At 34.3% G+C, this 13,112-nt stretch overlaps 1 protein-coding gene across 3 annotated transcripts in view; it reads right to left on the bottom strand.

Moving 5' to 3' along the window:
* CCDC102B (coiled-coil domain containing 102B) overlaps positions 1 to 13,112 on the bottom strand; it is a 350,923-nt gene that overhangs the window by 223,905 nt on the left and 113,906 nt on the right. Inside the window, exon 3 of one of the 3 annotated variants that reach the window (XM_011968354.1) lies at positions 11,329 to 11,379. The exons of the other annotated variants lie outside the window; for them this stretch is intronic. Within the exon in view, the coding sequence (XP_011823744.1) occupies positions 11,329 to 11,379 (51 nt within the window). The remainder of the gene's footprint in view (positions 1 to 11,328; positions 11,380 to 13,112) is intronic. 3 annotated transcript variants of the gene reach the window in all.

Consider the following 13,112-nt stretch of genomic DNA (forward strand, 5'->3'; position numbering starts at 1 on the left):
AGTATTTCCTGTTTTAAAAAGTTTTCTCAGGCAAGGAAAATTTGCTTGAGATGAGGGTGGTTAACACACGTATGCATGCACTAAAGTCTTCATTTCCCTATACAAATGTGTGCACTCTTCGTATTTTAGCTCAGAGAACTATGAAAGTATTTGCCAGTGGTTGTAGAACAGGGCCACTGATAATGTAGGAAAATATTTTAATGCTGTTGACTCTGGTTTCTTGTACTGATTTTTGCATTGTAAAAATGCTTATACAATCAGTCCACCGTGATTTCTGCAAATATTTTTGAATGTAGTACATAACCAAATAAAATCTTAAGGGTCTACAAAGTATATATAATATCACTAACAAAATTATTTGTTGCCAAAGGAGGACTTAATGTGTCAGATAGTGGACTCCAGCCTCTATTGGGTAGAGTCTTACTCTGCCACTTTTTAGACGATGATCTTGCACCAATTACACAAACTGCCTTTCACTAAATATCCTTAGTATAGAAGGAGACAAGAATAGCATGGGCCTCATTGAATTCTTGTGACTATTAAAAGAGAAAATGCCTGCAGACTGGTTAACTCTAGCTATCCTGTAGGCAAGGCATACATTTTTGTTATACAAGTCATTAGTATGTCACCTTGACATACTAATTTACCATTTACTTTTTTGTATGTTTTTCCCTCTGTCTTTTGAAAGAGAAATGATGTACTTTAAAAAGAGGAAAAGCATAGGAAAAATGAAATCTACAAAAGTGCTCTGTATTGCATGTAACAAAGTTGCAGTTCCAATGTCTATATAATATTGATATTAATCAATGGAGTAGTCAGTACTATTATTATCCCCATCTTAATGATAAAGAAACTAGGATTTAGGCTCTGATGTATCCAGCCAAGTCATACAGTTAGAAAGGGTCAACCTAGTTTGGAAACTGAGGAAATTTGAATCCAGAGCTACCACCTCTTCATATAAAAATTCTACAGCTTTAAAATATCAACTGTTTTCACTATAAATCTTTTAGAGTATTTCAGGAATACATTTGGCATACTTCCACTTTGGATATTTTTATGCTAAAATATCTCCTATTAAATTACGCAACAATTAGTCTTCTCATCCTGACACTGTCCTTTGAGTTCATTCAATCTCCTGATCACAGCTCAAAGGGACTGTGAAGTCCGGGCCTGTCCAACCCTCTGGCCTCCTCTTTGTCACTTCATCTTCCACATCCCCTGAGTCGGCTACCCTGTATGTGTCCATTCCTTGCACAACCTCACCTCCACCTTCTCCTTGGTGCAACCTGTTTGCTCTGCAGGAGCACGCTCCCCTCTCTCCACAGACCCTCTTTCCCCTGGCTTCTCATCCTTCAGGTAGCAGGTTATACTTTCCTACTAACTAAACCTGTGATCCGAGAATTCTAGATCCCTTAGTGGCCCTTTGTCTAAGGGTGTCCAAGGGAGAGGACACAGTCACGGGTTCTTAGTTTCTGTTTCTGACTGGGCTACCAAAACCCCTTCCTCATCCCTCTTTTCCACCTATCACTAGAAACAGAAGCTAAAAACCAAGGTTTCCTGCTGCTGAAAGCCTAAAACAAAACAAAACACAACAACAACAAAATAAGGTGGGTTGAATATGCACCGCTGACCTGCTCCTAGAAAGTGAACAAAATAGACATCACTTCTGCCATCCTGAATGTTGCTAACAATCATGAACAACAAACCAAATGAACAATCACAGTTTTTAGCTATATCTTTGAAAGGAGCAGTGTATTGTAATCCAAAAACTCCCTATGTACTTAGCAAAGTCTCTCCCAAGTGACACTTGATGTGTTATCTGAAGAATGAAATGGGCCAGAAAGAAAAGCATTTTTGGCAGAAGTTAAACTTCCATGGCAGGATAAAACAGACATTACAAAGATGTTGTCTTATTGTTATAGTTATTGCTTTATCTTAATCTATAGAAAATGAAACCTTTGTTGAATTATTTTTCCTAAGAAGCATAGGACTTGTAATGCACACAAAATAACAAAAGCCATTTGCAGTGAGAAAATGGATTAACATAGATTCAAAGTACAATGCTAAGAAACAATCATTATGATAGATATGATGAAATATAATCTAACAAAAAGAAAAATAATCAGATTTTAATATTCGGGAAAATAAACACTTTATTGTATTATAAAATGTGGCCTGTCAAACAGGCATAAATGAAGAGTATGAAAATTCATTTCATATAGGTCTAAAGCAAATACATATATATATACACACACACACACGAGAATTTTTGCAAGAGTACACAGAATGTTAAATAGAAGACTATAGTTGTGATGATGAGATAAATGAAACCATTACACTAAATGGCCACATGACATATGTATGTAGTTCAAGATTTGCTCATGGTTAAATATTCTATTCTAAAAATCCTTACACTGTAGCAAATTATACAGATAGTTTCTGTCTATGCTTGTTGGTGCAAATGAGAGGCTTTTAAATTGTATAAAGACAGAAAATAATTCGTCAAAGCAGGCAACTAATAATATAAAATAAATTTGAACAACTTGCCAATAATTTAAAACTTAGATATTTTACTTTCAAAAGCATTATAACATAAAATGAGCAGAAACACAAAGTTTAAAACATAATTTCATGTTTTCCAAGAGTCTTTATTAAATTTTAAATAGCATTATTTGATCAGATAGAAATTGTCTCTGTTTTAAAGAATTGGGATGGAATTAATACAGTAAACAAGACCTTTTGCTAGCTTACTCTTCATTGCTCCCTCTTTAAGCTATTGCTATTACCTAGTGCTATTGAAGCAATGTGTTACTGGTTCAAATCTATGTGATGCCTTTCCTTTAGGCTAGGTTTTCAGTAAAATTATTGGAGAAAAAATCGTGATAAAATATTACATTTCTAAGATAATGTTCAATGATTTTTAAAACTCCAGTTCTTTAAAAATAAACTATTTCAGAGTCTCTCCACATAGTATCTTGATGTCATTGTTGTGTTTTTTATAAGCTTTAAGGGGCTTAAAAATTACATTATAATAATAACCTCATAGATCAGAGAGAAAAAGTGACCAGTCTGACTTCTTTATAATATGAATAAAGAAATACAGAGAGATCCAAAATCCATAATCCATTTTATAAAGTGTCAATGCATAATTTGTAATGAGTCTTGGAAAAATAAAATTCCTGTTTTCTGGCAGGCTAATCAGCTTGAAGCCTTTATGGTGCTTTGCCTGCCAAGTACAAATTTAGGTTCAGACAATTTAGACTTTCTTGGTGGATACATCATTTAACTACTCTTATGAAGTACTTGGGATGCCAAGCAGGTTCAAGAAAGCTCTGCTTTAAAATATTGCTGAAATTTCTCACCAGTGTACAAATTTTGAGACTTAAAGAGATTATGTCATACATTTGAGCTTAGCAGCCTAAGTATATTTCTACAGTATACAGAATACATATGGAATAAATGTAATATACAGTATTATATATACATATACATGTATATATAATCTGTTCTACATATTTTACCTGTTTGCATGGAAACCTGACAGTCAATTCATCAGTATTTTAAAATATTTATACCCATGCCAGGTTTTAGTTAACAAAGCCACAAACTATCCCAATGTTCTTATGCAATCTAATCCAACTTAATGGTGCCAAATAAAAAAGCCAAAATGTTTCTTGAGACCTTAAGCCAAAAATAAAATTAACATTAGCTCTGCTGGAACTATATAGCCCCACCTAATCTTATTTTTGTATAAGAATGTGCTTAGCAGCTTAGCACTATTTCCAGGTGGCTAACAGACATGGTGCACATTTTATGGGAAATAACACTGCACAAGCCTGATATTGTTAAAGGTTCTACCGCTTTCTAAATTTGGGCAGATGATTGTATCTGAAATTTACATTATTATGTAAACATCATCTTATAGAACCTCATATCAATTAAATGACAATGATGACAATGTAACTGTTTCCAGAAACACTAAAATGTTAAAAGGAAATTAAAATGAGAGCACATAGCCAATAACTCCAAATGATAATTATTATCAATATCTAATGTGAGAGAAAATCACTCTATGAAATAATTCCTATCACAGTTCCACTACAAATTAGGTGGTACTTAGAGAACGATGGTTATATCATCAAGATCGGGGAATTTTTTCTATTTGTTATTGTTGTTTTTACATTTAAAAGCCATTTATTTGTTAAAATTATAGATTTTCATTAACATTGAATTCATTGAGATTTCCAAATATTTTTGTGCATTTAAGGTTTCAGGAAACAAAACCACAGATGACCCCAATTTTCCTATGCATTTTCTAAGCAAAATTCCTAAGGCGTTTACCATATTCGCACTTATTCTTAAAGAATCTGTGTGGCTAAGTCACAAGATCTTCACAAGTCTATTTACACTTTGTGGTGAACAGGAGAAAGCTCTTATGTATCAGTAAAATGCGGTAATATTTTCTCACACCCATTTGATAGGATGTGCAAAGCTGCCAACTGCTTTATGTTGGCTGACTGGAAAATTTTCTCAGACTTCATGAAGTTTGAAGAGTGAAACTCAAAGATTGTCCTATTATTTTCAAAAAGCACTTATAATTTTTTTAATCAAAACAAAATTTATTCTTAAAGTCAGTTTTATTTTCCCAACAGTACATTCTATACATTAATAATCCAAATGGGCTAAACTATATTCCACATCAAAAAGCTGAAAGAAAAAATTGGATTCAGAAGCAGACATTTTACAATGTACCTAAGACTTTTATGAGCAATACCTGTGCATGTGTCCAAATACTCCACTTCAGTCATCCCAGTTCTTAAAGCAAAATGTATTTATGTAAAATCATGCATGATATGGTATGTTAAACTTTATTTTGTATGTATGATCTGGAATTCAATTTTCATTGTAAACAGCATGACCAAAGAGTAAGATTTACACTTAAAAAATATAAATTGAATCAACAAAATTTTTTTAAAAGCCCAGCTTCTTCAAATTCCAAAATTTCTGGTGAATCCGAATGTTGTAGCGAACATGTAGGAAAGATGGGGCAAGATAGTTTTTTCTTTCAGAAAAGAGAAAGATCAGACATAAGAAACTTATGCCTTTCACCCAGACTTCAAAAGTAAGAAAGCCAGAAAAGCCACTTTTTAAATATACCCCCTAAGAAGTTGTGTAAGATTGTCATACCTGTCTTGATGATCAAGTCAAGCAATATTTTAAAATTATAACAGTATTTAACTTATGTATTCTGTATATTGATTGGAAGTGACATGACAGAATATATTTAAATAATTTAACTATATTTAAATAAAAGAAATAATTTAAATATTTTAAAGTAACAAAGTAAAAGAAATAACAATTCAAATATAATTGAAATTGTTTTGAAATATATTTGAAATATACTTGAATTGGTATTTCCTTTATTTTGCTCTTCTTATTCTAAGTTTCTTGTGGTAGGAACTTAGGTTGAGAACTTTATTTCTTATGTAAGAATTTAGGGCATAATCTTTCTTCTCTGCACTATGTTAACTGTCTTTCAAATATCTGATGTTACAGTATTTTCATTTTATTCAGTTTTGTATTTTTTTTATTTTCTTGGTGAATTCCTTATTGAACCATGAATTATTTAGACATGTGTTGTCTAATTTTTACTTCTTTAGAGATATTTCTGTTGTGATTTTTAGTTTGATTTCATTACAGAAAGATGACATACTCTGCCCAATTTCAATTATTTTACATTAGTTGAAGGGGTTTGTTTTTTTTTTTTTTTTTTTGGTATAGGATATGTACCTTGGTGAATGTTACACGACACTTGAAAATATGTATGTTCTGCAGTTGTATGTTGGAATCTTCTATACATGACAATTAGATCCTATTTGCTGATTATATCGTTCAGATTCTCTATACCTTTGCTGATTTTCTGTGCAGTCATTTTACTAGTTGTTCAGAGAGATTTCTGAAATCCTCAGCTGTAATTCCTGATTTGTCTATTTCTCTTTTCAGTTCTACCTGTTTTTGCTTCATGTGTTTGGAAGCTGTGTTGTTTTGCGTATACTCATGTAGCATCATTATGTCTTCCTGATGTATTGATCCTTTTATTATCACGAAATTTTCCTCCTTGTCTGTGGTGGGTTTCTATATTTTATTTTGTTTTGTTTTGTTCTGAAGTAACATCTCTGGTATTAACGTAGCCACTCTTAGGTATTTTTTAAAAAACTAGTATTTCCAAGGTATTTTTTTCCATTCTTTTATTTAACATTCTTTTATTTGTGATAGATGGCAATCTTAATTGATGATCTGAGGAAGTGAGTTTCTTGTTAAGTTTTTTATTAATAGCATGTGACTTGTTCATGCTTTTTGTTTGTTTGCTTATTTTTGTTTTATACTTCCTGCCCATCTCTGCCTTCTACCTAGTCTATTTAGGCTATTTACATTTACAGTAATTATTGATGTGTTAGAACTTTTATCTGCCATTTTATAATTTGTTTTCTTTCTGTCCTCTCTTTCCATCCCTGCTTTTCTTCTTTTGCTTTCCTCTTTGTTATTTGAATTTTTGTGTGGATTCCACCTGGCTGATATAGGTACAGTATTTTTTAGTTTATCACTTGTACAGTTTTCATACTTGTTGTTCTGAGAGTTAAAATACACAAAAGTAACAGCCTTATCTACTGGAAATCAGCATTTCATCTCTTCAAGTGAAGTATGGACAACCTACTTCTGTTTAGGTCATTTTACCTTCTCTATCATTAAATATCACTTTCTTGAGTATAAAATGATTTTATAATTTTTATTTCAATCATTAAATATGATTTATAAAACAAATGAGGAGAAAGACATTCTATCATATATTCATATTTCTATTTGATTGTTTCTTCTTGTTTTTTGATGCTACGGGATTCTTTTATCATTTTGTTTCTCTTTATAGAATTTCCTTTAGCCAATTTTTAAGGGTAGTTCCTGCTATTAATAGCATCTTCTAGTTTTCCTTCATCTGGTATCTTTACTCTCCATTCATTCCCGAAGGATAGTTTTACCAGTTCTACAATTATCACTTGATTTTTTTTCAACACTTAAAAATGTACCATCTCCTTGTAGCCTTTGTGGCTTCAGGTAAGAAATTCACTATCATTTGAATTGATATTCCTAGTGTTGACATTTTGTATTAGAAGTTCAGCATTGGTTATATAGTAACGTAAATACTATGACATATAAATCTTTCATTTTAACTCTTATCCATGAATTTCAAATATAGATTATAGCTATGTAACAATTAATGTGATCAATCAGGCGCTAATAAGTGCCAATAAAAAGTGAGATTATGGCCATGACTGCAAACCTTGTAATTATATTTTGTTTTATTCTTGAAATGTTTCCTTAACCTCAGAATAATTGGGTAAAATGGTAAAGAAAAAAAGTTCAAATTGATTTTCCCAGTGTGTGTGAATATCATTTTTTAAAATTAAAATATAGACAAACTTCTAAAATGCCCCTCACTTATCCCCCCTTTTGGTATTCACAGCCTTGTCTAATTCCCTTCCTCTCAGTGGGGGCTGGCCCTGTGACCTGCTTCTAATGAATATAATGTTATAAAAGTGGTAAGATGTGACTTCTGAAATCAGGTTATGAAAGAATGAGGTTTCCATGTTGCTAGCATTCTTTCTATTGCCTTTTCTCTTGGTCACTGATGAATCCAAGAGTCATGTTATAAGCAGTTGTTTGGAGAGGCCCACGTGGCAAGGAACTGAGGAAGGCTTCTGGCCACCAGCTCCCAGAAACTAAATCCTGCCCACAACCATTTGTGGAAGCTTGGCAGCAGATCTACCCCATGTTGAGTCTTCAGTCCACTGCAGCTCTGGCTGACACCTTCCCTGAAGCCTATGAGAGAGACCCAGGGCCAGAGGATTCAATTAAGCCACACCTGTATTCCACAGAAATGATATTGCTGCATAAAAAATTACACCAAAATTTAGTTTCTTAGAACACTATATTTATTACCTCACAGTTTCTGCGTCTGCAGTCTATTAAAAGAATGTGAATGGTCAGAAAAATGCATTTTAATCTCTTGATATTTAGAAAATAAAAACAAACAAGAGAGAAATATTCTAGGTTTTCATTAGTATATGTTAACCCTCTAAAGAGGTGACAGTAACAGGAAATATAAATTGACGTGAAATGGTGCCTTTAACAATTTAAAATTAGAAAATGAGAACACTGTACAGATTCATTTTCCAAAAGTGCTTTTCAAGAGCACATGACTACTTATAGGTACAAAATACTTGGATTTTGTACTTGGATTTTATACAAGCAGAATTACTGCATTTAATTCATTGCATGATCTTCCGCTGAAGGGTATGTAAAGATGAACATGTTCATTTTTACATCTTGAAGTTATAATAACTTATTGAATGTTTATTTATTTATTTATCATCATTTTTATTTTTTGAGTCTTGCTGTGTTGCTTAGGCTGAAGTACAGTGGAGTAATCTCAGTTCCCTGCAACTTCTGCCTCCCTGGTTCAAGTGATTCTCCTGCCTTAGCCTCCTGAGTAGCTGGGGCTACAGGCACGTACCACATGCCCGACTAATTTTTATATTTTTAGTAGAGACGGAGTTTCGCTATGTTGGCCAGGCCGGTCTCCAACTCCTGGCTTCAAATGATCCGCCCACCTCGGCCTCCTAAAACGCGGGCATTACAGACCGCACCTGGCCTAATTTACTGAAAAATATTTTTAAACCTCAAACGCAAATATTGTTTTACTTTGGAAAAATGGAACTGCCAATGTATTATTTAGCTTTTTCTTTCCCATTTTTTGAGTGCCAAATACAATAGCATGAGAAAAGCTTTCTATTCAAATAGCACCTTAAGTTCAGTAGCGCTTACTCTGAACACATAAAGTGGCATTAAAATCTTGAAGCACATCAGTTTCATCAGTTTCATTTACTATGAGAATAAATCATTTTAGTGCCTCTCAATATATTTTGTAATATTTACCTTTATATAAGAGTAACTTCTGTAAATCAAATAACAGATAAACTGAACTGCTTGGCATCTAACAATGAAACTTGTGGACAGCAAGAAAGAGAGAAAGATAAAAGAGAAAACTAGTTCAACCATTGTGAAAGACAGTGTGGTGATTCCTCAAGGATCTAGAACTAGAAACACCATTTGACCTAGCCATCCCATTACTGGGTATATACCCAAAGGATTATAAATCATGCTGCTATAAAGACACGTGCATGTGTATGTTTATTGCGGTACTATTCACAATAGCAAAGACTTGGAACCAACCCAAATGCCCATCAATGACAGACTGGATTAAGAAAGTATGGCACATATACACCATAGAATACTATGCAGTCATAAAAAGGATGAGTTCATGTCCTTTGTAGGGACATGGATACAGCTGGAAACCATCATTCTCAGAAAACCAAACACCGCGTGTTCTCGCTCATAGGTGGGAACTGAACAATGAGATCACTTGGACACATGAAGAAGAACCTCACACACCGGGGCCTGTTGTGGGGTGTGGGGAGGGGGGAGGGATAACATTAGGAGATATACCTAATGTAAATGATGAGTTAATGGGTGCAGCACACCAATATGGCACATGTATACGTATGTAACAAACCTGCACGTTGTGCACGTGTACCCTAGAACATAAAGTATAATGAAAAAAAGAAAAAGAGAGAGAGAAATTACCAGGAATTTTCCTGAGTATTTCACATATATTAACCTATTTCCTTCTTACCAGAATCCAAGAGGTACATATATATTTGTCTCTCTATGCCTTTCCAGTTTTTATTTATGGAGTGCATGTGTGAGTGTGTGATAGTGTGTACCTGTAAGATAAAGACATTTTTCAGATCAGCAAAGATCTATTTTAATCATTGCTATTATTACACATCATTTTTTAAATTGTAATTTCATGGAGACTTTGACTTAACAGAAAACATTTCCAAATACTTGTAATATGTCAGTCTGGCTATTCTGTACTATTCAAGTAACAACTTGTGCACATTTCAGTATTTTTATTTTTCTCCCTATATTTTATCCAATGAAATGTATTTTAGGAATGTAATTGAAAATCACAGGTTTTAGCTGAAACCATTCCCCTTGAGAACTGGAACAAGATAAGGATGCCCACTCTCACCACTACTATTCAACCTAGTACTGGAAGTCCTGGCAGGAACGATCAGGCAACAGAAAGAAATAAAAGGCATCCAAATTGAAAAAGAAGTCAAACTATCTCTCTTCACTAACGGTATGATTCTATAATTAGAAAACCCTAAAGACTTTTCCAAAAGGCTCAGAATAGAAAACTCAGAAAAATAACCACACACCTACAACCATCCAATCTATGAAAAAGCCAACAAAAACAAGCAATGGGAAGCGGCCTCCTCATGCAGTACATGTTGCTGGGATAGCTGGCTAGCCATATGCAGAGAATGAAACTGGACCCTTGCTTTTTACTATACACAAACACTAACTCAAGAAGAATTAAAGGTGTAAATGTAAGCCCTCAAACTATAAAATTCTGAAAAGAATTTTATAAAATAAAAGAATTTCTATAAAAGAAAGGAAAACCTAGGGAATACCCTTCTTGACATCAGCCTTGGCAAATAATTTTTGGCTAAGTCTCCCAAAGCAATTGCAAAAGAAAAACCCTAAAACTGACAAGTGGGACCTAAGTAAATTAAAGAGCTTTTGCACAGCAAAAGAACCTATCAACAGAGTAAACAGACAGCCGGCAGAATGGGAAAAATTATTCACAAACTATGCATCCAGCAAAGGTCTAATATCTAGAATGCTTAAGGAACTTAAATCAACAGGCAGAAAACAAATGGCCCCATTAAAAAGTGGGCGAAGGACATGAACATACATTTCACAAAGAAGACACACAAGAAGCCAACAAACATGTGAAATGACGCTCATTATCACTGACCATCAGGATATTACAAATCGAAACCACAATGAGATACTATCTCACACCAGTTAGAATGGCCATTATTAAAAAGCCCAAAAGCAACGGACGCTGGTGAGGCTGCAGAGTTAAAGGAATGCTCATACACTGTTGCTGGGGGTGTAAATTACTTCAGTCACCATGCAAAGCAATTCGGAGATTTGCTAAAGAACTTAAAACAAGGATACCATTCAACAGAGCAATCAATCCCATTACTGGGTATATACCCAAAGGAAAATAGATCATGAAGCCAAAAAGACATGTGCCCTCATAGGCTTATCACTGCTTTTCACAATAGCAAAGACATGGAATCAACCTAGGTATCCATCAGTGGTAGACTGGATAAAGAAAGGTGGCACTTAAGTTACCTGATGGAAAGTCTTGACTGCAAGTTGTCCTGATTCTTGGAATTCTGAATTCTAAGATGCACCAACAAAACAACAAAAGAAAAAAGCAATGAAAGCGCAGATTTATTGAAGCAAACATACACTCTAGAGACAGGGAGCGGGCTCAAGAAAGTGGCTCAAGAGTCCCGATTGCAATGTTCTTTAGTTTTTACTAAGCTAAAAGAATTTGGTAACACCTACATGTACCCTTTAGAGGCCTCCAATTGGTTACAACCTATGCGAATGAAGCATTGGCCCATGACTAATGAGAGGCTGAAGTGGAGGCTTGGCCCACAACCAATCAGAGGCTGAAATGGACCCTGCCCCCGCCACCAATCAAAGGCTGAAGTGAAGGCGTGGCCCCAGACCAATGAGAGGTACTTCCCATTTGTGCTATAGGGGAGTGCAGGGGGTTTGTAGTGGTAGATGCCTCTGGTTCCTTGTCACTTAGGCATGGAGAGGTGAGGTTTTCTTTTTGATTCAATTCCAAGAAGTCAGCCTCAGGTTGGCCTTAGGCTCCCTGTCTCCAGACCCTATTCTCCTGCCTCACATATATATCATAAAATACTACACAACCATAGAAAGAATGAAATATTGTCCTTTGCAGCAACATGGATGGAGCCGGAGGCCATAATCCTAAGCTAATTAATGCAAGAACAGAAAACCAAATACCGCATGTCCTCACTTTTAAGTGGGAGCTAAACATTGAGTATGCATGGACGTAAAAATGGAAACAATAGACATTGTGGACTACTGGGAGGAGGAGAGCTGAAAAACTACCTATTAGGTACTATACTCTCTACCTGGGTGCAATATACCCATGTAAAAACCTGCACATGTATCCTGCATATTTAAAAATAGATGTTTTAAAAAACAAAAATAATAATACTGTTAAATAATCACAGTTTTTAAATGCCCAATTTCAAATTAAAACACCAAATTGACATGTTAAACATTTATTCGATTCTACAATATTTCAAGTTTTTTTCTTTCTTTTTTTGAAATGGAGTCTCGCTATGTTGCCCAGGCTGGAGTGCAGTGGCGCAATCTCAGCTCACTGCAACCTATGTCTCCCGAGTTCAAGTGATTCTCCTGCTTCAACATCCTGAGTACCTGGGACTACAGGCGTGCCCCACTGTGACCAGCCAATTTTTGCATTTTTAGTAGAGACAAGTATTCACTATGTTAGCCAGGCTGGCCTCGAACTCCTGACCTCGTGATCCACCTGCCTTGGGTGCCCAAACTGCTGGGATTAAAGGAGTGAGCCACCATGCCCAGCCAATATTTCAGCTTTAAACAATTAAAAAACACAGTTCTCAGAAAACTGCAGTAGTTTTCATAATTTTTAGAAAGTATTCCAATTTATAATTTTACAAGCTTCTAGAACAAAGTGATATTTGACCTAGCACATTTAGCAAATTCTTTATACTCATCATATCCCAAATAGAAGAATACAAATCTTGAAACATTTTTGACATTGAAACTCTTGACTCTTTGCTAAGGGAGTTTTGAAATTATTTTGGAATATTTTATTTTATTTTTCTCTACAATTATATTAAATGGTGTATATATAGTTTATTCAAAATGGTTATTACATGTTTTAAAATTGAAAGAAACTTGTTTCAGTTACTAATTAACGTCTACTGATTTTCTCTCCAGAAAATATATATATGTGTGTGCGTAAATATATATTTTCAATATTATTATATTATGTTACTATTTTATAACATATAATTTTAATTATTCATGATATATTTTATTATTTA

This window comes from Mandrillus leucophaeus, unplaced genomic scaffold, assembly GCF_000951045.1.
Source record: "Mandrillus leucophaeus isolate KB7577 unplaced genomic scaffold, Mleu.le_1.0 Scaffold84, whole genome shotgun sequence".
Taxonomy (NCBI): Eukaryota; Metazoa; Chordata; class Mammalia; order Primates; family Cercopithecidae; genus Mandrillus; species Mandrillus leucophaeus.